This window comes from Brienomyrus brachyistius, unplaced genomic scaffold (assembly GCF_023856365.1).
Source record: "Brienomyrus brachyistius isolate T26 unplaced genomic scaffold, BBRACH_0.4 scaffold36, whole genome shotgun sequence".
Taxonomy (NCBI): Eukaryota; Metazoa; Chordata; class Actinopteri; order Osteoglossiformes; family Mormyridae; genus Brienomyrus; species Brienomyrus brachyistius.
The window spans coordinates 1,500,450-1,528,387 of record NW_026042311.1 but is presented as its reverse complement, the minus strand read 5'-3'; the positions used below and the strand labels follow the sequence as shown (position 1 = coordinate 1,528,387).

Here is a 27,938-nt window from a genome sequence, read left to right as displayed (position 1 = left end):
ATCCACCAGAGAGTGGTGTTGATAGAACTTGGTTAACCTGAGGCTTGAACCCAATTGACCAATATAGCTAATACTTCAAAAATAAGGCTGTTTCTCACATGTTATTTCCACTATTTTGCCCACCCCTGTAATACCGAACAAGGAATAATTACACAATGCTATACTGCATGTCTATATGTAGTTATGGAAGATGGATGGGTAAATATTTAAAAAACCTGGTTGACAATAAGTAGTGACACTGACATTTATTTAATATGAAAATGCCATTTATTTAATATGAAAAAGACATTTACTTAACAAAGACATTATCTTTTCTTATATACACGTCCTCTTTGTCATTTGAGGATTAGGTCAGTAGTGAAACATTCATTGTGACCCCCCCCCCCCCGTCCTTTTTGGTTCTGTTACCCTGTACTTTAGTCCTCAATAAAGCCTCCATCGATCTGTCCCATCTCCATTGTATCCTCACAAATAAATAAGTGGCAGCGCCTTTCTCTGCCTTGTCTTGCTGGGGCTTTTAATTCTTTGTGATCAGGGGTCCCTTCTCTTCTTTCTGGACCCTCTGTCTCTCTGCCTCCATGTCACGAAGGTCTTTCCATGTGTCCTACATTAGCAAAATCATTTTCAAAATCAAATCTATGTGTCTGAATATTAAAATTCATGATTATTAAACAAGATTAACATAAGTGCTTCATGCTACTCCAATAGAAGTATTGATATTTCACTTCTCAGGTCGAGACCGACATAGACACATGTTAGATTAGGGCACTATGCAGAAACATAAAGCAGCAGGGGATTCTAATATTAAAAATGAGATGTACTCTGAGTACAGATGCCTCATTACATTATAAGGACTGTTTAGGTTGTTTTCTTACCATCTCTTCTCCAGCCCCAGTCATGTCATCATGTTCCATGTCTGTGTCGTCCTCAGACAAGACACTATACAGGAACTGCTTTCTTTGCTCAATATACTTCCTAAAGTTCTTCAGGAAGCTCCTTTTCCATTTATTTGTGCTTTTAGTGTCTATGTTGTCCTCAGTCAAGACACTGTTGCGGAACTGTGTTCGTTCCTTGAAAAGCTTCTTCAAGTTTTGTAGGAAGCACATTTTCATTTTAGTTCCACTTTTAGTGTCTGAATCGTCCTCGTGCAAGACACTGTATTGGAACTGTTTCCTTTGCTTAATGTATTTAAGGAGGCTCATTTTGAATTTAAAGAGGTGCTGTCTTCCAAGGCGTCTGTTTGTCAAATGATAAAAACTTTCTACCCGGCCTATATATATATGGTAATGGTTCTAGATTCTACAATGTAGCGTTGCTAGGATACGGGGCAGAGGTGGATATCGCGATAGATGTCTGTCACTGTTATGCGCCGACTTTATTAAAACTTGTTAACTGTGATCACGTCCAGTTATTTGTGCCTGACAAAACAAGACCTCCGGTTGACATAATTGCCGTTTGATAGACGCAAAAGTCGATTTTAGGGACTTTAGATTATAAGATTTTGGATTATAAAATACCATAGTCTCCAGGTAATGACGTCATTAGCAGGCGTGTGGAACAGTGTGTGGACTACACGTTTGTGAGCTAGATGATCATAGGCAAGTGTATCTGCAGTCATCCAACGGCTGGATTCCAACCTCTCCGGAGGAACAGGTGTTGTGCTGAATTCTGTACCCCTGACGTGAAATGTGCCCCCTATCAGGAGCGCGCACCGCGCTTTTCTTCGATTCGAAGGGAGAAAAGCCGTATAGTTCCGTCAATCTAAATGTGCAACAGACATATTAAATTGCGTTTGCACATTTATAACTGTGTCACTTAACGAAGGCTGTATTTAACCCATATAAAACTGATAAACCGTTAGACGATGAGCCCCGAACGAGAACGTAGGCTATTTATTTTTATGTCTCGTCATTAGTTTGCTAGTTTGTAAACAATGACTTATACATATTTAGTTATTTATTTTACTCCACAGTGAAGAGAATGTTCTGCTACATGCAGTGATCTGAAATACCTAAACAAATAAGATGTTTGTCTTTATGACGGCTTACCTGGCAGGAAATCCATTTCCATTCTCTCCTTTGATTCTATCACTAAAGGCTGTTAGCAACCAACACATTTAACGAAATAGATAATTATTACTGAATTTCATAAATGTCACATCACGTGCAGCGCGGGAGGGTGCATTTTACGGCAGCTTTCGTATTTAAGAAACTGGCCCAGGCTTCTAAATGTGCAAACGCAATTTAATATGTCTGTTGCACATTTAGATTGACGGAACTATACGGCTTTTCTCCCTTCGAATCGCAGAAAAGAGCGGCGCGCGCTCCCGATTTCAATTCTTATTATTCAGTAGTTTTATTTGCTTTTTCAAATATGAACGAAACACTAGTCAAATGAATAATTAAAATAATATCAAAATTAATCTATACACATTGCTAACTGTAAATGGCTTAACAACAGTCAGTGAGTGATTGAAAGTGTCAAAATATCTTTTCAAATAAAACAATATCAAAATGAATCTCGCAGTTCTTCACGTGAGGCATGTTGCACTACTATACAGATTTTTAACTGTAAACAACAATAACATAACATTTATAACAGTAACAGCCGCCTGAGTAGTGTAATGGTCTCTGCAACTTTCTTTATTACTGTCTCATTATCTATAAACATAAGGATTTCCTTCTCTGTGCACATTAGCACAAAGGCCTCCAAGTGCTCCGGAGTCAGTGAGTGATTGAAAGTGTCAAAATATCTTTTCATATACAACACAATGTGTTTGTGCCTGAAATATGCTGTACAAAAACATTTGACTTATTAGTCTTTTAATTTCACTAATACACCGCTGTGTAGTATACCTCTGAATCTAATCTGTAAATCTCATCGACTTCTGAATATCTGAATTTCATATGGAATCCATCTATCACTGGTGTGTGTGTATGAGTATATTAAGTAACTTTAATTCATATTTAATAGCAGACCTCTCAGCCAGCCTGGCATCCTCACTGCTAATCAGTCCCTCATTCTTGGCAGAACACTGACTGACAGGGTTCTGCTGGTCAGAAACTTCAAAATGGATAATTGGTCATTTTACTGCATCCTTAGATTGTGCTTTAGTTTTTTATATGTATATTTTTTCTTAAAATTACATTTCTGAACACATTGATCTGTCACGATAAGCCATAGAAATGCACTAATATTTGAATTGGTTTAATATTTTGCTGCAGGTTTACCTGCAACATTTACCTGTTCCCAGTTCTTTTCATTCTTTTGAAAAAATCTCTGTGATTTTGGCACATTTGGCTGCATCCTCCTCCAACGCTCTTTTTTTTCTTAGCCTGACCTTTTCAGCCCCTCCTGATCTCTTCTTTTCCATATTGTTACACTAATTGCAATTTTACTAAATCAAAGAAAGTTTTAAATCAATAAATAATTTACGAATCGTAAGTAGGGGGTGGCATGGTGGTGCAGTGGTTAGCACTGTTGCCTCACACCTCTGGGACTCGGGTTCAAGTCTCCACCTGGGTTATATGTGTGTGGAGTTTGCATGTTCTCCCCATGTCGTCGTGGGGTTTCCTCCGGGTACTCCGGTTTCCCTCACGGTCCAAAAACATGCTGAGGCTAATTGGAGTTGCTAAATTGCCCGTAAGAGTGCATGTGTGACTGAATGGTGAGTGAGTGTGCCCTGCGATGGGCTGGTCCCCCATCCTGGGTTGTTCCCTGCCTCGTGCCCATTGCTTCTGGGATAGGCTCCGGACCCCCCGCGACCCAGTAGGAGAAGCAGCTTGGAAAATGGATGCATGGATGGTTGTGGTTTTCAGATCACAGCTCCCCCTCAGAGCCCACCAATCAGTGACCATCTTGATGAAAGACCTGATATCCTGTATGCCCTGTTGCTGTACCACAGTTCCTCCTGTCATCGGAAGCAGCACCAGCACCTACCTGCCATCACCTGCCCACTTTGAGACTCAAATCTTAAAATACAGACAGTGTGAATTGGGATCTTGCCGTTTTGCTCATATCACTTCCTGTTCTGGCACTTGGAGGATGGGCTTCCCCTGTGAGTCTGGTTCCTCCCAAGGTTTCTTCCTTCTAGGGAGTTTTTCCTTGCCACCAGCTTGCTCTCTTGGGGCTTTGGGCAGGGATGAGGTAAAGTGCTTTGAGACAATATAATGTGAAAATACGCGACAGAAGTAATATTGAATTAAATTGAAATGAATCACACCAGCGTGTCTCAGCTGACAGCAGCTCTTACTTATCTGATAAGGAGTAAGGGGAGAAAGATATCACATACCTTCTGGTCAACATAAAAAGAGATTTACATATAAAATAATTTACTGGAAACTGGTATAACACTCACTAAATGTGACCTATTATGCTTTTCCCTTTCTATTAGTGTGTTATATGGCTTCAGGTGCATGTAAACAGTCTGAAAAGTCTTAAGACGCAAAGTACATAGCAAAGGGAGTAACCCTCACCACAGAAACCACTCTTCTCTCATCTGCCTAAAACACCTCATTGGAATTCCAGCCCTTACTTTCACAACATGATGAGGTCTCTTCATAACACAGTCCTTATTGGCTGTCTACCTGCAAGGATCCATCTGCCGACTGCAAGACAGGGGAATGAAGGGTAAGCTGACCAATCAAACCACACTGGACTCATTGGGGGTGGGATTAGACAGAGGGTGAATAGAGATGTGCATTAATGAGAAATGATATGTGATTTTGGAACACTGAAGCATGCAAACTCTATTCTAGTAGAGCCTAAAAATACAATTTTAAACTGAAAGTGAGCATAATAATGCCCCTTTAAGCAACAGTAGGTTGCTGTTCATGGTGCTGAAAACCCGGATTGGAAAATTTTACACAAAATTCCTTTATCTAATTTAACTATAACCCTCTTATTTTGTTGGCAGTGATGCTGTGTGACGTCTACAGAGGTTGGTATTGAAAGGATTACAGTGGGTAATGGGTGATTTAGATGAACCTAGATGAAATTTGACATCCAAAAGGGTTTGGACACTCAGTTCAACTTTGGACAACAAATCTTCCCAGAAGTTTCTCTCTGTCTCTCTTGCCAGTTATTTTCTGTTTCACCTGAATCAAGGAGGAATCAAATGCACAAGCACACTGTAGGATATATAAGATGCAAATCCATTAAAAAGCTTTTTGTTTAAACATTATAAAACAGATTTACATACATTAATTAAGTAGTTTGAAACTTCATTTAGAAAAAGGAGGCAATGACCAGCCCAACCAGTAGTTCCATCTCTGATTTTTCAGAATCTCTTGTCCCTTGGATAACTCTTGAAGTCATGATTTAACTAATTTTCAGTTCTGTCTTCAACGTCACCAGTTAGACGATCATTGTGGAGGGAAATGCAGTGACTTTTCAGGTGTTTCACTGAGACCCATTGCTAAAGGGGCATAAAATCAAGAACCTAGCCATGCAGACAGGTTTACAAACATTTGTGAAAATATGGGTTGTTCTGAAGACCTCAGTGAATTCAAGCATGGTACTATCATGGAATGCCACCTTTGCAATTAGACAGTTTTTGAAATTCCTTTCCTGCTATATATTCCACAGTGAACTGTCAGTGGTATTATTGCAAAGTGAATGTCTTTAGGAATAACAAAAATTGCGCTAAAAAGTGGCAGGCCACATAATGTAACAGAGTGCTAAGGTGCAAAGTTGCTAATGCTTTGTTGACTCAATAACTGCAGAGTTCCAAACTTTCTCTGGCATTAACTCCTGCACAAAAACTGTGCACTGAGAAATTTACGGAATGGGCTTCCACAGCTGAGCAGCTGCATCCAAACCTCACATCACCAAACGCAGTGCCAAGTGTCGGATGCAGTGGTGTAAAGCACGCCACCACTGGACTCTGGAATAGTAGAAACATGACCTGTGAAGTGATGTATCATGCTTCTCTGTCAGGCAGTCTGATAAGAACATAAGAACATAAGAACTATACAAACGAGAGGAGGCCATTCGGCCCATCAAGCTCGCTTGGGGAGAACTAAACTAATAGCTCAGAGTCGTTAAAATCTTATCTAGCTCTGATTTAAAGGAACCCAAGGATTCAGCTTGCACTACATTATCAGGAAGGGTATTCCATACTCTGACTACACGCTGTGTAAAGAAGTGCTTCCTTAAATCCAGCTTGAAGTGTTCTCCCGCTAATTTCCACCTATGGCCACGAGTTCGTGTATTTAAACTAATGCTGAAGTAACTATTTGGTTGAACAGCATCCAAACCTGTTACAATCTTATATACCTGGATCATGTCCCCCCTCAGTCTCCTTTGCTTGAGACTGAACAGATTTAGCTCAAGTAACCGTTCCTCGTATGACATTCCTCTAAGACCAGGAATCATTTTTGTGGCCCTACGCTGCACCTTTTCTAAGGCCACAATGTCCTTTTTAAGATATGGTGACCAAACCTGCACACAATATTCTAGGTGAGGTCTCACCAAGGAATTGTATAATCTTAGCATTACCTCCCTTGACTTAAACTCCACACACCTGGAGATATACCCCAACATCCTATTGGCCTTTTTTATTGCTTCCCCACACTGGCGAGAATGGGACATGGAAGCATCAACATACACACCAAGGTCTTTCTCATGATCAGCTACCTTTATTTCAGTGACACCCATGAAATACCTGTACTTTATATTTCTGCTCCCTAGATGGAGTACCTTACATTTATCGATGTTAAATTTCATCTGCCAGGTATCGGCCCAGTCACTAATTAAATCAAGATCCCGCTGTAGCTGCTGAGCCACTAATTCAGTATCTGCTACACCACCCCCCTTGGTGTCATTTCACCAGTTTACTGTATATATTGGTATCCATATCATTTATGTAAATTAGGAACAATAGTGGTCCTAAAATCGAACCCTGCGGTACCCCACTATGAACGCAAGCCCACTTTGACATTGTGCCTCTTATAACTACTCGCTGTTTCCTATCTGTTAACCAGTTATCAATCCAGGTCGCTACGGTACCTAAAATACCTGTCGCTTTGAGTTTAAGTAGGAGCCTCTTGTGGGGGACAACATCAAAAGCCTTTTGGAAATCTAAGTAGATGACATCATAGGCCTTCTTATCATCAACTTCCTGAGTAGCTTCCTCAAAAAACTCCAACAGATTTGTTAAACAGGATCTACCTCTCCTAAATCCATGCTGGCTATCCCGCAAAATGTTATTAGAGTCCAGGTAATCTACCATTTTCTCTTTGATTATAGCCTCCATAACTTTACCAGTTATACAAGTTAGACTGATTGGCCTATAGTTAGACAAATTACTTCTATCCCCTTTTTTAAAAATAGGCGTTATGAAGGCGTGCTTCCAATCAGAAGGTACCACACCTTGATGGATGAGTCTGGATTGTCAGATGTCAGGAGAAGATGACCTGTCTGACTGCATTGTGCCAATTAACTGAAATGTTTGGTGAAGGAGGGATAATGGTATGGGGCTGCATTTCAGGGACTGGGTTAGGCCCCTTAGTACCAGTTAAGGGAACTCTTAATGCTTCAACATACCATGGCATTTCAGACAATTCTGTGCTTCCAATTTTGGCATTAATATATCCTATAACTCAGTATAGATGGTAATGTCTGAGTTACTGCTGCCCAGAATGTATGAGCTGGTTGGTAAGTCCACATAGCATGAAAGGAGTCATGGATACTAGTATGGGAGCACTGGGAACATGTCTGCATCAGCAAGGCCCACATTGGACATTTCATACTGAGTTATATGTGCTCTATAAATAACACTATACTGAATTAATTGAAGGTTTGTAATTCAATTTCGCCGTCTTTGTTGTAGGGCACACAGGAGGATCGTACGAGCAGTGTCCTCCTTTGGGGTAGCAGCATGCTGTAACAACACGAGACCACGAGAACCACGTCAGTATTGAACATGGCGGCACGCAACTGACTACAAAAAGGTTATCAATTGTATTCTTTCCACGCCAACTTATCTCTAGACAGCCTTAAAGGTAATCAAAATACATTTCAGTTGTATCCGTAAAAACTTTAGCATGCTGGAGCGCAGTGAAATTCTGAACAGTTTATAAATTTTTATGGACAAGTGCTTCGAGAGAATTGCTATGGGGAAATCAGACAAAACACCGACTTCCTCCACCTGTAACAACAACTCGTCCTCCAAGAGAAGCCGCCCCGAGGAATCCGCCGAAAGCGGCTTCTCCTAATACCAACGATGTGACGGACATTCTATAGATAATAGATAACTATAGATAAGCGACTATCCAGCTTAGATGCGCGTCTGTCCCTAATGGAAATTCTCCATAAAGAGTTCCAGGCTTTGCGTAAATCAGTGGAGTACAGCCAACAGCAGGTGGAATCACTCGCTGCAGAGAATGCGACCCTCAGGGAATCGGTAAAATCCCTCACAGATTGACGTGCCTTTCGGAGGAAAATAAAAAAATTAAATAAACTATCATTGACCTCCAGGCCTGCAGCATGAGAGACAATTTAGTAATTTCAGGCATCCCAGAGAAAGCAGATTTTAGCACTTTGAGATTGCTAAAATATAAAGTGCATTACAAATAAAATTTATTATTATTATTATTATTATTATTATTATTACGGTAAAAGAGTTTATTCAAACTCACCTAAAACTCCCAGGAGGCACAGCAAAAACCATCAGCTTCCATCGAGTTCACCGCCTAGGAGGGAAGAGACCCGACGGACGCAGACCCAGACTAATAGTGGCCAAATTCGAGCACTTTAAACAAAAAGAACTGGTTAAAAGCCGCGGCCGGGAACTAAAAGGAACGAACTTTAGCATCAACGACCAGTTTCCCAAGGAAATCCTGGAAAGAAGGAAGATCCTGTTCCCTATACGGAAAAAATTCATCGACGGAGGCTCCCGTGCTGTCGGTAAACTGCACGTCAATGGATGGCTCTACTGCGACCGGAATTCCACCCCTTGGCTGTTCTGTATCCACACCAACAATCTCGATGTTTTGCAGATAGATAATAATAATCATCGATACTTTTATTGTCCCCGTAGGGAAATTGTCTTCACACCTCCCACAACTTGCTCTTTTTTCATAGAGGAAGTTGTCTGCGAAGGGCTGCTACCCGTAGCGGCGCCCAGGGAGCTTGGGGTTAAGGGCCTTGCTCAAGGACCCACAGTCTGAGGGGGGGTTTGAACCTACGACCTTCTGATTACAGGCACATAGGCTTAGCCCACAGAGCCACACGCTGCTCCCCAGATTACATCTATAGATCTAGATATAATAATAGTTGCCGGTCTAATGAGCTTTAGTTATTGTCATCGTCTCTCTTCCTTTATTAGTATTGCCATTATTATTATTTTATCCGTTTTTTCTTCTCTCTTTCTTTTTGTCCCTTGTTTTTCCCCTGTTGATTGCTGTTGTCACTTTGCGATGTTGCTTTGGCTCCTGCACTGTTTTAGTTCACTTAAGGCTCCTCCCACGTTTTTTCACTACTTTTTCTCTGCATCACATTTCTGTTACATTCCCATTTTCTCCATGTTGCCATATGCTCAATGCACAGCGTAATTAATGACACAAAGTATACACAACGCCAACACAAACACAAGCATACAACACAGATATATACATGTTCACTTCAGACACATACAAATAAGATAGATACAGACATGCAGGACACACACACACACACACACACACACAGACAGACATTCAGGACACACACACACACACACACACACCTTTAGCAATCATCAAACATCTTAACAGGTAATATAAATATGTCCACACTGAGATTGGTCACATGGAATGTATGTGGAATTGTTTCCAGGGAAAAGAGGCTAAAAATTGCTAATCGGTTAAATGACTTGAAGGCAGACATTGTCTTTTTACAAGAGACTCATATGGCCAAAACATCTGAATATATGCATACCTTTCCACAGTTCCCTCACACGTACTCAGCCTGCTACAACTCAAAACAAAGAGGATTAACCATATTGATTAACAAAAGGATTCATTTCACCATTAGCAACACTATAATAGATGCAGAAAGTAGATTTATAATACTAAAATTATCTATTCAAAATATGGATTTCTGCATTGCTAGTGCATATGGACCAAACGTTGACAACCCCTCCTTTTTCATGCTCTCTTCACTTCACTTTCTGACCACTCGGACACCACTCTCATTATAGGAGACTTTAACTTGGTGTTGAACCGAGAAATGGACAGGCTCAGCACGGCAGTGAACCAAAGGAACTGGCTATCTGTAGATATTCTTAAACAATACATGAATGATTTTGGTCTTTGATGCCTGGCGTTCACATCACCCCACTTCCAGGGATTACACCTTCTTTTCTCCAGTACATCGCTCACATTCTCGCTTAGATTATTTTTTAATTAGCAGTTCCATGATGAGGCATGTCACAGAAACTCAGATACACTCTATCCTTATCAGTGATCACTCACCGGTGTCTTTGGTTAAGGACAGTGTCACACCAACGAGCAGGAACTGGAGACTCAATACATCTTTACTTAAAGATCAAGATTTTATTCATTATTTCAAAAATGAATGGGCAATGTATCTGGATAACAATGATCTAGCAGAAGTCTCACCATGTGTTATCTGGGAAGCGGGAAAGGCAGTAATTAGAGGAAAAATAATATCTTATTGCTCACATAAAAAAAATAAAGAAAAATCACACTTAGAATTAGAACAGAAAATTAAATCATTAGAAACAGCTTATGCTTCCTCACCGCAAGAGCAGATAATTAGCAACTTGAGGAAACTAAAATTGGAATTTAATTAACTAAATTATAGGAAGACACAATTTTTGGTAGAAATATTGCGATTGGAGAACTTTGAACAAGGTAATAAATCTGGAAGATTCCTGGCTAACCAGTTAAAACTAAATAAAGAAAAATCAACAATTTGTTCTATTAAAGTCTCGAGGAGGAATATAACTCATGATCACCAACAAATTAATAAATCTTTTACAGAATTTTATGAAGCTTTATACTCCTCACAGAATAATATATCTGATGCTGACATCAACAGATTTCTTAGCAATATAAATCTGTCAAAGCTGGATGTTTACTGTTTTAGACTCTCCTCTATCAGTATCTGAATTCAATGAAGCTGTACAGTATCTGCCAAATAATAAAGCTCCAGGTCCTGATGGTTTCCCAGCAGAATTCTACAAAGTATTTTGGCCAACGCTAGCACCCGTTTTTATCAGAATGGTTACTCAAATTCAGAATGATCACTCGCTGTCTCCAAACATGAACTGTGCCAATATTAGCCTGCTTCTGAAACCTGGTAAGGACCCAACGCTGACATCCAGCTACCACCCAATCTCACTCATAGACGTAGATCTTAAAATAATTAGCAAAGTCCTTGCCAAAAGATTAGAGAAAGTTAGTCCATTTCTTATACATCCTGACCAAACAGGTTTTATCATGGGTAGGCACTCAGCCAATAATACACGTAGACTACTGAATATTATAGACTACAGCTCCATTAACAAATTAGAAACCACGGTTATATCTCTAGATGCAGAGAAAGCATTTGACAAAGTAAATTGGAAATTTCTATTTGCAGTTCTACATAAATTTGGATTTGGTTCATACTTCATAAGCTGGATTAAAACACTATACAGCTCTCCAAATGAACGTATTAGGACAAATGAACTATTTTCTCGAAGCCTCCGTTTGCAGAGGGGCACCAGGCAGGGCTGCCCGCTCTCTCCCTCGCTATATATACCGTATACCGTGCATTCTACGGTGGGGAGGGCCGTTTACGTGGCCTGACTCACTGTGCTGTGCGGCCTTCTGCCTCCCCCTGTTTTAATTGCACTTTAGTCATCACATGCCAGTATACACACAGGGCCTTGGGGGGCGGGGGCACTACTCAGAGGCTGGTGGTATCTCTCGCCTCTGTGCTGCTGCCGCCCCCCAATTTTACTCACACCATATACATTCAGGGTCTTGATGGGGGAGTGATGTGGAGGAGGGCTGTTCACAAGCAGCGCCCGTCAATTTTAAATTCATCTTACTTTCTCAACAGTCATACTCACCCCTACACTACATACAGTCTCATACATCTCCACACGCATCCAATACTCTACCTCTGAGAGAGTGGGCACGCACACTAGCCTGCATCTCGCCTACACAATTGAGCACACATGTACATATACTTGCACGCACCCATCCAAGCACACACTAAGATTTTATATGCTTGTATAGTTGTGTTACTTTCTGCACACTATAATTTTGTTTATTCCTTTCTGAATCTATCACTCCTTTTTTGTTTTTCATGTCTTTTTTTATCCTTTTCCTTCTTTTTTCCCCTCCTAATATGTCCCTCCACTACAGCCAACTCACCCACTGCAATGTTTTTACATGATGAAACTGAAATAAATAAATTAAATTAAAATAAAAAGAAATAGATCAACATGAGGGGCCTATACAGAGTTTATAGATCCCCTCATGGTAAAGCAAGCATGTTTGGCACAGCATTCAGACCATGATTCTGCTAAAGCTGACAGGACAAGGGGGGAAAAAAAGAGAACATTTCTAGAGCCTCTTGATATGGGAAGTCAGAAACGTCAGGCCTATTTATTGAGATCGGCATGCAAGTTACAAGATGGTCTCCTGGCAGCCTATTGCGGATGTTTGGCTCGAGCTGAAAATATATTAACTGTTAGGCTTTAAAAACGATAGCTGATAGCATAAAATGGTGATAGTTTAAAGCAGAAAATTCCATTGTGAAACGTCTTTATTACCCTTTAAAAAACGCAGATATTTTTCTCTGCTTTTCAGGTGGCTGACGCTACATATTTTCTGACGCGCGCTCTCTGTCCGCTGGTGGGAGTGTGCTCACCTGTGTGTGCGCGCACGTGTCTGTGATCGCGCATCGGGACGGAACTCCGCCATGCGCGAAAGTGTAGAGCAGGGGTGTCCACACTTTTTCAGCTTGCGAGCTACTTATAAATGACCAAGTCAAAATGATCTACTATAAAATGCAAAACATATTATTATTTATAGATTTATAGATATTCGTTGTTATTTATTGTTGTTAGTATTATTCTTATTATTGAATATTGTTTATCATTATTATTAATTTCCCTTTGGCATAAATGAAGCATTTTTGCATTGAACTGGGATTTTAGTTCCTTCACCTTTCTCTTACTCAGCTCGCTTTTCGGAGGGAAGTTAATGCCGTAGTTTTTATGAGCAGTCCGAAAATGCCGCTCCACATTTCCCTTCTTCGGAATAGCAATGGTAGACTGACAGATGAATCAAACGCACTTCGAAAATGACCTTGTGGGGAAAAATACTCCTCCTTTCATTCCGTATGGAAGTGGTAGGTTATTGGCTTCGTACTTGGTCCTGCTCCCCCATTCAGTTTTATACCCTCTCTTAAGTTTAGTAGAAATAAATTGGAGGCGACTCGGTTGCTTACTGGAGTTTTGCAGCAGCTGGCGCGGTTGATCGCGTCATCCTTCCTCTATTTTTTATGTCATGCGATCTACTCAGTCTTTGCGATCGACCAGTAGATCGCGATCGATGTATTGGGCACCTCTGGTATAGAGACAAAAATGACAAGCTGTTGTGCAAATAAGATAAATAACAAAAGGCTATTTAATCTGTTTATTAAAAGGACAATGTATAGAGCTCTTCTATAGTAAAAGTAACCTTACAGTAAATGACTTCTGCTGTGATCTGACGCTATATAGAAAATGTAATTAAATAAGATGAACTTGACCTTCTGCGGGGGGGGGGCACCCTAATATAATGATAGGGGAAACACTGCTGTCTGTCTGCCATAAAATAAATAAAAGGGGGAATTGGAATTGCATATGACTATGGAGAGAATGGTTGGCTATAGTGAAAAAGGTGTGGAAATTTTTACTAATTCACATAAGGGACAGCATGAAGGGTTGTTTAATTCAGCATCGGAGGAATTCATATATTTGTGTGATTATGATAATCACACTATTATAACTTGATTGTACATCTCTTGAATTAATTACAGTGTCATGTATAACACTACACTTTTTAATACATTGTTTGGCAGAACAGACTGCAAAACTGTAGTGCAGGGGCGATTCTAGGTTCAGAGCTTTGGGGGTGCTGAGCACCCAGAGAGCTGCCCAGCAAGGCAAGATACACTTTACTCGTCACAATGAGACTTTTTCCCTGCCTCTTTCAGTCCCCGCATCCTTAAATGTCTCCAGTTGTCCCGAGTTCTATCTGACTGTCTCCTTTGTGCATTTAAACCCCTGTTCCTCCCTGTCCTTTTCGTCTGTTGTCTTCGTCTCCGTCACCAGTCATCATTTTACCATCTCTGTGCAAGTCTGCAAATTTCTTTATTAAATCTTAAGAGTTTCTCTGTGCCTGGGTCCTTGTCAAAAAACATGACATGACTGTTTTGTACATTTTAACAATTTAATTCCAACATTTGTGTAAGAAAAGCAAAACACTTTTTGGAAAAGTCTTTAACAGGACCATCAAATTTGATAAAGGTTTTTTTTAAAATGCTGCAAAAGAACACAACTGCAAAAGAAGAATGGATTGTAATAAAAAAATACATATTCTAACCTTAATTACTGGAGGAGAATAATGAATGATGCTAATAGTGAATAAAAAGTAAACGGAGTGCATTTTTTGGACAGGGATTCACTTTTAATGTGTATGTATAATATAATACAGATACATAAAGAATACCCTCAAAAAAATAGAACAGTGTGAAATACACAAATGTGCAAAATATTAATAAAAAAAATTATAAAGATGGAGGCAACTTTGCCTATGGTACAATGTATGCAATGTATGAAAAGATCTTTACTGCAGATACTACTATGACTCTGCAGATTTGTTTTTTTATTTTAACCTATGTCGCCTCACCTTGTGGCTGGCAAATCTGTCTGTCACTTTTTGGTGGTCAACTCTCTCAAGCATCTCCTTCTCAACTGACATCACAGCCAGGTGCTGGAGTCTGCTTTGACCCATGGTCCTTCTCAGCCAGGTATGGAGCCGACACAAGACACTAAAAGATCTCTCACAGCTACAGCTGCTAACTGGGATTGTTAGGGCAACCTGAATAACAGTTTTCAGTGTGGGGAAGATCTTCTTATCCAGAAGTTTGTATAATGTTAACATATCTGTAATGGCACCAGCCTCACTCTGGAGCTTCAAAAAGTTTTTGGCAACTGCAACTTCCTCTAACTGAAGTTCAATATGGTAATGCAGTGCCAGGGCTGACAAATGAGGCTCAGACAAGAATTGGTTTGAGGTTGGACTACACGCCTGAATCCCATTAAGCAATTCCTGACTAACACCAGAAAAACGCTTCTCAAGTTCAGAGATCATTCTGTCCAGACAAGGAAACAACAATTTCCTTTTAAGCTCTTCTGACACAGAAGAGCCACAGACTTCACTGCCTGCCCCACAGGTTGACTCAACAGCAAATCCATCCATTTTCTTTCGTTTCTGCCTCTGTCCAGAAGACTGCTCCAAAACAGCTATCTGGTTTGCCTCACACAAAGCCTTTGTCCTTGCATGAATATCAGTAGCAGTGGCATCACTGCGCTTCTGCTTCAGAGTCTCAACCACCGCATCTTTGTATGTCTGTGCCTGGGCAATATCTGTGGTCTCCTTTTGTAGGTATCTGTGTAAACATGCGGTTACAGACAGTAGATCCTTTAAAACAATCAGCAAATACACTGAGGAGAATTTACTGAGTTTTGCCTTTAATCCCACCGCAATAGGTGTGTTGATAGTGGAGAGGCACTCAATTATGGCATGGAAGTTGTTAAGCACAGCCGTTACTGAACGAACCTGGCATGCCCAGCGTGTGTTTGACAGTTGCACAAGTTCACTTTGCTCCAATCCTAATTTCTTCTGAGTGTCCATGAACTTATGATGGTTTACAAGAGACACACTAAAGAAGGAATGGAGACTTTCAAGCATGTCAAAGAACTCTACAGTTTCAGAAACAGCTCTGCATGTGTGACATAGGATGAGATTTAACTCATGTGCATAGCAATGAACATATATGGCCTCAGGGTGCTTCTTTTGAAAATGGGATTGCACCCCCCCAACTGTTCGGCTCATGACAGCTGCTCCATCATAGGTCTGTGCCACACATTTCAACTGCTCAATTCCCTTTTCTTGCAGCTGATTCTCAATAGCAGCATTTATTGAGGCAGCATCAAACTTTGGCATCTCTGTCAGGGCTAGGAAGCTCTCTTTAACTTCCACAGACACATACCTCACACAGAGGGCCAACTGTTCTGTCTTTCCATCTCTGGCCTCATCAGCCATAATGGCATACATCTGTGATTCCGTCATCTCATGAACAATAGCTACAGTTACGTCTTGTGAACAACATTCAATCATCTCATTCTGACTACTACAAGAGATGTATGTTGTGTTTGATGGGGGTGTGTACCTCTGCAAGAATCGATCAAACTTTTCCAAAAGTTTTATGCACTCACGGAAATTCCCTTTATTGTCACTCTCTTCTGTTTCATCATGACCTCTAAATGATATTCCTTGCTTCCTCAAAAGGCAGGTCACTGCCACAATACGTTCTAGGTACTCCCTTCTTTCACTTACTTCTGCGGCACTTGCTGCCTCTATCTGTTCCACAATATTGCCTTGTGACTGACTTGCTTTTTAGCTGTTCCAACAAACTACACTGTCCTTGTGTGACCGAGTGGATTCATGTTTTTGAAACTTGCTCAGTGCCTTTTGCCAATTACTGACTCCATCGTTCACTAATGTGTCATACCTAAGACTTTTGCCAAAGACTCGACAAGCGTAGCAGAAAGCAGCATTTTTTTGGATAAAGAATATTCTAACCATTTAAAGCTTTTGAACCAGTTTTCTTGGAAGGATCTTTTTTGTGTGCCAACCTGAGTGAGAGGGTACTGGGACAGTTGTAACTGTTTAGGACCAGTAGTCTTATCCCCCAAATCAAGAGCCATATCTTGCACATCTTTGGATTGCTGACTGGAACTCTGCCCTGTCTGTCTCTCCTCATCTCTTTCACTGGTTGGTTCTTTCTGCCTCTCCTCATCTTGTTCCCTGGTCTGCTTTCTCAGAGTCTCTCCCTGTTCTTCGCCTCCTTGTGTAATGAGATTAACCAAACAGTAAATCATATCGATAAATAAGAAAATGTAATGAAGGTGTCCTGTTTACATTTCAGAATGAAGTCTAATGATATAAGATCATGGTTCTCAAACTGTGGTACCTGGTACGTGAGGCTCCCCATTGTGGTACTTGGAGGAAAGTTATAAGCATCTTTTGAAAATAAAAATACTTCAAACGTGTACAATTCAATCAAAAAAGTACAAAACTTTGAATTAAAATACCTAAAGTACACTAAATTCATATTTCTAATATACTAAGCATTGTATTCCCTTTTCTTCTTGTTTCAATGTCAGCCTGCTAAATTTTCACGTTCTTAGGATGCTCATTCTGACTTAATGCACTTACTTTTTAGCGTAACTTTTCATTCTAGGAACAGATTGGAATTTTGTCTTGTAAGATTTATGAGTTTCATGCTTTCATAGTGGTACTTGGGAGAGCTTAACATTTTCTCAGGTGGTACACGCTGTAAAAAGTTTGAGAAACACTGATAAGGCAAGTTTATGTGCTTTTGGAAAACATTTAAAGCTGCTGTACAGAAACTGTGAAATAAACTAGCTTAAAACATTCTTAGTATATATATAAACTGAGCACTCTGCTTCTCTTTACAACTCCTCACTCCACCAGGACACTGTTTGGCACTTTCTGATAGTGCGCAAATGTGGGGGGCACGTACTGCGGCAGTCATACTGACTAGATGGTCCAAAAGTTGACCTACCTACTATTGGCTGAGGTTTTGTAGATTTGTGGCTGAACCACAGAAAAATATATCATTAATTTTATTCTGCCCAATTAATGATAATAATGTTATGTTGGAATATTGTTAAAGAGGCAAAAGCTGCTTCAACACAGTTTGTTTTGCAGATTCTGTATAGCAGCTTTAATATAGAGAGAACACAACTTCCAGATTGTATGAGTAAAATTAGGATCTTTTTCTGTCAGTTTAACAGTTTCTGTTTTGCCTGTCACTGACTATTCCCTGTTTGTTTTCTTACCTGGTTCTTCCTGACCTTGTACTTTCTCCTCACTGTCTGCTCTTTCCTCTCTCCCTCTTTGAACTGACAATCATACACAAATAGATTGTATTCAATTAGATAAAGAAATTACATTAATATAAAAAATACTATTAACATCACTAATAAAAAAACTCTTCTCTCAGTGTACTTTCAATCAAAAGGCAAATAACCAAACCACGTGTACATTTAATAAAATATATGACTATTTAAACACTGATCCAACATTATTCTTGATTGACAGATCATGATCTTCTACTTTTACCTGAATGCCCGTCCTTTTTTAAAAAAAACTTCCTTATATCCATTATGAACCTGGCTGTCTTTCTGTGCAAAATACACACACACACACCAGAAGTTATAAAGTTAATGGGCATCCAGTCAGTTAGCTACCTTAGGTTTAATATTCGGAACATGAAAAAATAACCAGCATGAACTGTCAAAAAAGTTAGAAATCTTTAGAAATCCTTGGGGGTGCTTTTATTCATTTTGGGGGTGCTGAAGCACCCCCAAAAATGGGCTAAAATCGCCCCTGGGCAGGACCCTGTTAACCCTAATCCAGGCAAAGTTACAAGGTCCTCTCTGTTTCTCTTCATAGGGGTCTTTGCAGACATCCAGACATGAGCTTGTTTTGCTCAGTGAGTAACACCATGGCCCCACAATTACGGAGCTGTGAGTTCAGTTCTGACCCTGACAAAAAATCAGTATGATGTTGCAAGTTTTCTGTGTTCACTAGTTTCCATCAACAGACTGTGTGAACTGTGACTGTGTGTATACTACTCTGGGTACCTTGGGTCCTGTTGTAAGCTCCCAGCACAGCAGTTCCCTGTACTGGAGAAGCAGTAATGGAATATGAATGGGAATCTACAGTAGATGTACTGTTTACAGTGAAATGTAGTTCAGAAAAAGAGAGAATGTCAACCTTGAGAGGATCACTTACCTCAGCAGTGACATTCATGTCTCTCGTGCCTCTTCCTATCATGTCAGTAGATGGATTGGGAGAGCATGGGGGTCATGTAGTCGCTGGAATGGGGTCTGTGGCACTCCTGATATTTTTGTAAGACGGTGAAGGTCTCCTGGTGCTCCTTATTTTGCTGTGTGGCTGCTAGACATGGACGTTATCCAGTGACCAGAAATGAAGACTGGACTCCTTTGGTACTGTGTCTCTTCGGAGAATCCTTGGGTACCACTGGTTTGACTTCATGTCAAATGAGTGGTTGCTCAGGGAGTCCCGCGTGAGTCAGGTTACCTGCATTGTAAGTGTCAGGTACAGCACTATGACCATGTGGCATGATTCCCTGAGGTTGATCCAGCTCGCAGGGTCCCTAATACCCTATTCCAGTGCAATCTCCCCAACCTGACCTGACCTGATCTGAAATTAAAGTATTGGTCCAAGCTGTAGGTTTACTGACAGACCACTGTAGGTCCTTATCAATGAAGTGTACCATTCTATCAAGACTGAGGATAATAAGTAATATAAATCAAGTGCTATAATAGTACCCTCAAACAGTGATCCTCCTTTATTGGTCTGTTACATACAATATTGCCTGCCCAAGAGCCCACTGGAGCAGGCTCTCAGGAAATATGAAAGAGCTTTGTGGGTGGAGATGTGATCTTTCCACATGATTTCAAGTGAAAACATGAAAAGTCATCTTTAAAACGAAGGCTTTCGCTATTGCAAATGTCACACTATTTAAGGTTTCAGGAAGTCTAGGGGAAGCACAAATATATAGTGCATATAGCTGTGTCTCACATAAAAAGGTTGTGCATACTCTGCTCATATTGTTGAAAATGGAGTAACACTTTGCCATGAATATTTAATTTTAGTATGAGCCCATATAGTTAAGTCTTGACTGTTTACACGTAAACACTTAAAAAAGATATAGCTGAGGTCCTGGATTCAGTCTCCTGCATTTTCTCTCTAACCCCCTCAAAGAATTTCTTTCAGGGATTAATTCAGTATGTTTTAACAACATATAAAAAGACCAGATGAGTTAGGAGCAACACTTTACTTGAGGGGGCACAAATAATGTCGTAGTATATCCATCCATCTATGTTCCAGACCGCTTATCCTACTGGGTCGCGGGGGGTCCGGAGCCTATCCCAGAAGCAATGTGCACAAGGCAGGGAACAACCCAGGATGAGGGGCCAACCTGTCGCAGGGCACACTCACACACCATTCACTCTCACACACACACACCTACGGGCAATTTAGCAACTCCAGTTAGCCTCAGCATGATTTTGGACTGTGGGGGGAAACCCCAGGACGACATGGGGAGAACATGCAAACTCCACACACATGTGACCCAGGCGGAGACTCGAACCCGTGTCCCAGAGGTGTGAGGCAACAGTGCTAACCAGTGCACCTGTCAGAGTTCGCTAGTTAAAGCGGGTAGTGCGCACAGTCTGACAAGCGGGCAGGAAGCAGGCGGAGTACGGGGAAAACGAGGATTTATTCGGGATCGGGACGGAGCAGACAGCACTAAGACTAACTAACATCAATGACAGACCAGAAATTAAGGCAAGTCATGGACTGAAATAGACGAGACTGGGCGAAAATAAGTGGACACAGCTGGGCAAGATCAGGGAAGCACACGTGGGTAATCAGGGGGCGTGGCACACACGAGGATCGTACGAGCCGGGCATGAGAGCCCATGAAGTAGTACACTCTTACTTAATTCATTAATTAACCAGAAAGCATTAGTTATATACTGATCCCACGTTCGTTCATTCTTAATCATAACAGTTACTGTATTTGTTCATCATTTGTACTTGAGTAGTTACTGAGTTATTACTGAGTAATGTATATTTGAACAATATAAAATATAATAATATATGTGCTATAAATCAACAAACCATTGTCCTTTCCTTTTATCCACTGCAGGGCTGCAGGAAGCAGCATACAGAGGAAATGCCTTGGGCGGGATGGTAGCCCGGATCAGGGCTCACATACTGGCTCACATGTGGGCAATGAAGAAGTAGCACTTCACATGTATGGGAGAAAAACAGCAGCCAGAGGAATCCTATGCAATCTCAGTGAGAATAAACTCCCCAGACCCAGGACTGGGGCAGGAATTGCAGGATTCTCCTCTAGCATTTATTTTGGCATACTGTATTTATTGCTATTATCCTTGGTACATGTTTATATTTGCCAATAATTGAAATTGAAATAAACATGATTATTATTCATCCATCCTCATACCGCATATCCTGGAGACGAGGGCCTGGAGCTTATCCCAGGTAGCATAGGACACAATGGTATACTTTTGGATGGGATGCCAGTCCATTGCAGGGAATGCACTCACTCACACACTGTGGGCAATTTAGAGATGACAGTCTATTATTATTAGGATACCTATAGTTTTTAGTAGTTTTCACTATTATTATGCTTTTTGCCATGGGAGTCTATGGCAGCCCATAGAGCTGATTGGCAACTTTTTTGAAATTTGGCACATCGATAGAGGTCAGTTCCAACTATTCATACCAAATTTGGGTTCAATCCATCCATCACTCTAGCGCCACCCTCAGGCCAAATTTCAAGAAATGTTTTTGCCTTATTCTCTTTCTTATCATTGTATGATTATGCTATTTACTTTTAAGTATTAGCATTACCTGTCTTGGTGACATCCCATAATACAGCTCTGATGACCTGATCACATATAAAACACTTCCCACGCAGCACATTATGCTTTATTATCTATTTATTATTCAAACTTTGATGACGTCAATGTATATCCCTGACATAAATCACTGACGTGAAGCTATGTACATCATACTTAACTAGCTGACGTTTTAGTATTTTATATAGCATGATGGGTGCAGATCTAACTTAGTGTATAACTTAGTTTCGGCAGTGATTTTGCTATATAGAGTCCATCGTCATGATCCCATAGTTAGCGGAAGCGAAAATAGTGTAATTAGTACAAGTACTAAAGAAATGTAATGTAATGTAATACCGAACAGCTTTCAAAAATGCGGTACCGCAATACCTTTTTGGCACCGGTATCCCGCGCAGCATCAGTCTGCCTGAGATATTTGATAAAGTGTAGATCTTCCTATACGTGCAGCACGAATAAATAAAAACCTCTGCTTTGTATACTTGACAAATCTGTGTGTGTCATCATACTCAAAACCGCCCCAAATAAGCCACGAAATTAACCATGAATTCTACCCTACTGTGGTACACAGCTTTGCTTCTTATGTTTCTTTCACACAAAAAGTTGCAGGTTGATGACAAAACGTGCTCGCGTCCGGACCAGTAAGTGCAACAGGGGGGCAGAACTGGGGAAGGGGGCGGGATGCGATCGTGCTCGGTTGCCGTATAAGGCAGCCGGGCCCAGTGTGGTACGCGCTTAGTCTAATTACAGGTTCTTGTGGGAAGCTTGTGTGATATATAACCTTGTTCGTGTCAGGTTTTGGGCTGGTTGCGAGCGCGATCGCACTGGCAGGAAACAGGCAGGCAGAACACGGGGAAACTGGGATTTATTAGCACTAAAACGGGACGAAGCACGAACATCGACTAACTAACATCAATGACCGACCAGGAACGAAAGCAAGACATGGACTATAATAATCGAAAATAATCGGACACAGCTGGGTATAATGGGGAAGCACACGTGGATAATCAGGGGGGCATGGCACACATGAGGATCGTACGAGCTGGGCGTGACAGTTCGACATACTGATCGCTATGTATCGCGATACAACAGTTTGCAATGTTACCAAAGTGTCATTTTATAATTCCCATATTAAACAAGTTACCGTGCATAGTGCTTTGGGGAGAGACAGACTCCAAGAGTGCAGTTCATTTCACGTGTCTTTAAGTCATTGTCTGATATTATCCAGAGCTGAATGTGTGATTCATGCTTACTACTATATTCTTGCTTTGCAGTTCTTACACAATTTTTTTTCTTATTTACTTCTAAAAGTAAATAAAAAACTTATAAAACTGTCATTATTATATAACAACTATACGTATTATGATGTTATTATTTAGTTATGTTGTTGCTTGGTTACATTTGATGCCTCCGCACGTGGGAAGCTACCGGTTTGAAAGATGCGGCTTCACTTGCTTTTCTGCACCAAGATGGCAAGGTACGTTGCATTTCTGCTCCCATTTTATCGTATAACTTATCTTATTATTTAGTATCTGTCTTTGTATGTACAGTGGTACCTCGACCCACGAACAGTCCTGATCACGAATAAATCGGGTTACGAACCAGATGTTCCAAAATGTTTTGTACCGGTTGTCGAACCGTGTTTCGGGCCGCGAACACACAAACGTCCCGAAAAGGGTCCAATGAAAGCTCCCCAAAGAACCACCCGAAACGCGAAGAAATGTCCAGTATAATAATAAAAAAAATCATATTTTCGAAATTACTGCATTTGACTGTTACTTCGTCTTTTAATGTTGATTGTTTAGTTTTTTGGGGGGGTTTTTTGTGGTTCTTTTCCGTGTTTTGGCGTCTTTCGAGCGACCAGCGTATGCTCAGTTTTAATGTTTTATTTAATTTAGCATTTGTTAGCATGTAAATGTAAATGTATGCTCTCAGTTATATGTGCACAGTCTGTCATAATTTGATTGTACGGTAGGGGGTGTTGAGTTGTACTGCGCGTGCTCGAAGTGTATATATGTATGTATAGAGTGACCTAAAGAGAAAGTCGGCGATATGTTCTAGTTCATGGTGAATAACGTGTTGTGTGAACTTATTTTTCCATGTATAAATCCTCTATTATTGTTAGTCTTCTCCCGATTTTCTTACCGCTGCACCGACAGTTTGACGTGCCAACAGCATTATTTGTTACAAGTAAGGTTATTTTAATTTAAGTCTATATTCTTGGTCGCGTTCTCCCCATGTCGTCGTGGGCTTTCCTCCGGGTACTTGCTAAATTGCCCGTAGGAGTGCATGTGTGAGTGAATGGTGTGTGAGTGTGCCCTGCAATGGGCTGGCCCCCCCATCCTCGATTTTTCCCTGCCTCGAGCCCATTGATTCCGGGATAGGCAACCCAGTAGGATAAGCGGTTTGGAAAATGGATGGATGGATTCTTGATCACAGAAAAATATAAAAAATTGAAGAAAATGCAGCGTTTCTGAGGTTTAAACATATTGAACATAATACATATTTACATTATTTGAAATGGGAGAAATTGATTGAGGTCACGCACTTTTCAGGTCAGGAACTAAGTTCGTGAGCCGAGGTATGACTGTATATTGAAATATGTTTGTGTAAAATTCAGTATATTGATTGGATTATATTTAAATTTTATGTGCAGGTTAGTTAGTGTCATATGCAGGGTTGCCAACCCTCACTCAAGATGTCTTGTAGTCAATCTGTTTTGTTCCATTATAAACCTAAAATTAGCTCCATCAAAAGTGTTGGGGTAGTCTGCAAACCCTCCAGACTATTTACAAGGTAGTAAGACTGTTACATATATGGAGATGAATGTGCAGACTTGTCTGGAATTGAGAATCTCACGCCAGCCAGCTGACCAAAGATAGCAGCTCTGCCTGTGCAGTAATGCGGTTGTTGATTGGGAAGGTGTGGGTCAGTGCAGAAGTGTAGTCCACATGTCAGGAGTGACTGACAGCTCCATTGCATTGCCTGTATGTTGTTTTTCCTCATTCAGAATCAGACGAATGGAGAAAGCTGTTTGCTGGAGCGACGACAGATACTGGGCAACTTGGGACAAGTGGGGAGAGGTGATTGACTGGGGAGATGAGAAAGAGCTGTGCTCCCCAGCAGAATCACCTTCTGACCAGGCTGACAGTTCCACTGAGTCACATTCCCGAAGGCGAATTGCCAAGGCAGTTAGCTGGACGGATGATGCTTATTGGGCAGCCTGGGACAAGTGGGAAGAGATCATCTGCTGGGGTGATGAAGAGGAGTGCTCCCAAGTAACTCCACCCACTAGCCAGCTTGGGAGGGATAAGGGGATAGATGTACATGGGTTGGAGGCTTTTGTGATAAATAACAGGACAATCTCCATAAAGCCTGTAGACAACCATCAAGATAGTCTGAAGATAGGAGCTGTGCTGGTAGACCTCTGCCAGTTTGATCTCGAATATTTAGATCAAAGTAAATTTAATTTTGAAATTGTGCAAGTACAAATTGGAGAAGTTGAAGTGGAGGAGATTAGAGAAAATTCTTTTGAAAAAGCATTTGAATTGGAAATTGTGGATGTGGCAGTAGAAGTTATAAACAGTGAATTCCAACTGAATGCAATAAATTTGGATATTGTTGAGACTAAGGTGGACAAATTATTATTGGAAGATCTGATCGTTGGCGATTTAGAAGCAGGCAATGTGAAGGTGTCAGTATCAAATGGCAATGTGGTGAAGGTACCCTTAAGGTACCCTTCACCACAGAGGAACAGAAGGACCAGGCAGCCTTAGACCATACTCTCTGGTGGTTGACTCGTGGCAATTGGACTTGTCTCTGAAAGTTAGAAACGTTTCGCTGCTCATCCAAGCAGCTTCTTCAGACTGAGGGAGGTAGTAAGTGTCCAGGAGTTATCCTCCTGGGTAAGTAATCTAAGGGGGCTCGTTGAGTGAAACAAAGTGGGGGGGGGGGGGGAGTTGCGGGTAGATGTAACCAGTCCCTCCTACTCCAATAGAGTGGGTCGTTAAGGGTGGTCCACCTGGTGGAGGTGTGAATTGGGTCTGTTTTTTTCCTGGGAATAATTTTTGTTTTGGCAAATGATGAGAGGGCCGCAGGTTAAATTGGAGACAGGTTGTGCCTAATGCCTCTACCTCTGTTGATGCACATGCAAAGCTGCTTGGACGAGCGGTGAAACGTTTCTACCTTTCAGAGAGGTACAATGTCTTTGGATGTCTTTTGTCTTGTGCAGTCTGGGAGTTGACTGAATGCTGGGGCGGGGGTAGCTTTTCCTTTGTAGTGGGGTCCGGTGGGGCACCTTGGGCTCTGTGGGGCCCGGTGGTGCTGCTGCCTTGGGCCCCGGTCTGGATGGGCCTGGGCCCCCCTCCCTGGATGGATTTCGGGGAACGGGGAGTGCCTATGGGGGTCAGCGGGGGAGCTGGCTCCGGGGGGGGAGGTATTTTGCCCCCCCCAATTCCTTTCCTCCCCATCCCTAAATGCTTCCCTCCTCCCGCTCCATCACACCACCACACATGTAGGGCTTTGAGGTGTAGGTGCGTTGCTGGGATGCAGGGTAGGTATTCCTCCTCTGTCCCCTCGCGACCACCTGTACCTCATTCATACACTACAACGTAGACACTCTCATTACTTACTCTCTCATGACACATACATTTAGGGCGTTGGGGATGGGCACACAGAATGGCATCCAGAGGGCGGTCTGTTCATTCAGCCTTACCTCTGGTGCCAGGGCCCACATCTCAATTTTAATCACACATAGACATTGAGGGCTCTGGAGAAAGGCCGAGCTAACACCAGCTGTTGGTCGGCAGGGGGTGGTTAGTGCCATGCCCTTCACCTGTTTTAAAAGCACTTTAGAACAACACACACCAATACCACATCTGAGCGGGCGAAGGGGGGCATGGGGTCTTTTCACACCCCCGTTCCCTGTTCGCCATTTGGGGCTGAGAGGAAGAGCTGGCCGTCTGGTCGGGGTCTGGGCTGTTGGGCTTCTCGGCTACTGCGGGGTCCGGGGTGATCTTCTGGTCTCCTCGCCAGAGGAAAAATAGGGGTCCACATAGAGTATATATGGGGAGTGAGAGTATGTGTACGGCGTTCATTTCTGTGTGTGTAAATGTTGGGTGAATGTGTAAATATTTGTTTATGTCTGCATGAGGGTGGGAACGTATGCTTGTATATGTGTGTGCCTGTTTGTCTATACACACGTGTCAGGTTGGGTCCTAGACTCCACCTGAAATAACATCTCGGGCACAATAAAGTGGTCCTCCGCAGAGGGGGGGTGGTGGAGGGAAAAAAAAAAAAAAAAAGCTTGTGACCCACCGACCGATTTCTTATTTGATTACTGTTGTTCCTTGTCTTGTTTTTGACCCCTCGTGGTCTGCTTTTGTTTTTATTAGTGTCTCTAGTGTTTTTCCCCTTTCCTCCTTTGAATCCCTGAGTGAGTCGTCCACTCTCTGTTTCTGCTTGCTCCATGACACGCTTGTAGGTTCTTGCGTGTACCTATTGAAGCTTAGCTTGACGCTCGAAAAATTCTCCCGTCCAAATTCACTCCATAAAACTCCAAGAAACTGCTTCGCAAAACTTAACTGTTTACTTAGAATCTTTAACCAATATTACAAACATAAAATTTTATCCACAAATAAAATAAATGCATTTATATCAAAATTCGAGAGCAATCTTACCAGGAGGTCAAAAAACTATTTCGCTCCAATCTCACTCCTCTCCCTCCAACTTCCTATTCCCCGCCCCCTTTATCATAATAAAAGCACCCCAATAGTGTCCATCAGGACTACATTAAAAGTCCTGTTTTTAAACATTACAAGTTAGATCCAATAAATCTTAACATTATAAAATAATATCTGTCAAACTAATAAACTTATACCTTGAATCAATATTATTTACTGTTAATTATTCAAATCATACGAAATGCATTTAGGCTCCTACATTTCCGGCCCCTAATTGTTAACAATACCATTAAAACAATTACTCAAAATTTAAACTGAAGGAGCCTAATGATCTTATTAACTCAGTCAAAGCTGAATAACTTTAGCTTTCATATAGTCCATAACTACATAATCACAAAACCAAGCAATTCTTCTTAACAGTCCATCAATTATCCTCAGACTCTTGCAGCAGACACAGCTTTGTTACTGGTCGCAAAAGTTCATTGG

The 27,938-nt window shown here is 41.3% G+C and overlaps 1 protein-coding gene and 1 long non-coding RNA gene across 2 annotated transcripts; one reads left to right on the top strand and one right to left on the bottom strand.

Annotated features, from left to right (window-relative positions):
• Positions 1-244: 244 nt before the first annotated feature.
• On the bottom strand, positions 245-945 carry LOC125721972 (uncharacterized). The gene is made up of 2 exons (XR_007386023.1): positions 876-945; positions 245-604 (listed from the first exon to the last, which is right to left on the bottom strand). It is a non-coding gene; the product is annotated as an uncharacterized LOC125721972 (long non-coding RNA).
• Positions 946-22,524: 21,579 nt separating this feature from the next.
• LOC125721952 (uncharacterized) lies at positions 22,525-27,204 on the top strand. Its single transcript, XM_048998190.1, has 2 exons — positions 22,525-23,248; positions 24,782-27,204. Exons 1-2 carry the CDS (start codon positions 23,211-23,213, stop codon positions 25,545-25,547), a joined length of 804 nt encoding a protein of 267 aa, XP_048854147.1. The 5' UTR covers positions 22,525-23,210; the 3' UTR covers positions 25,548-27,204.
• Positions 27,205-27,938: the final 734 nt, after the last annotated feature.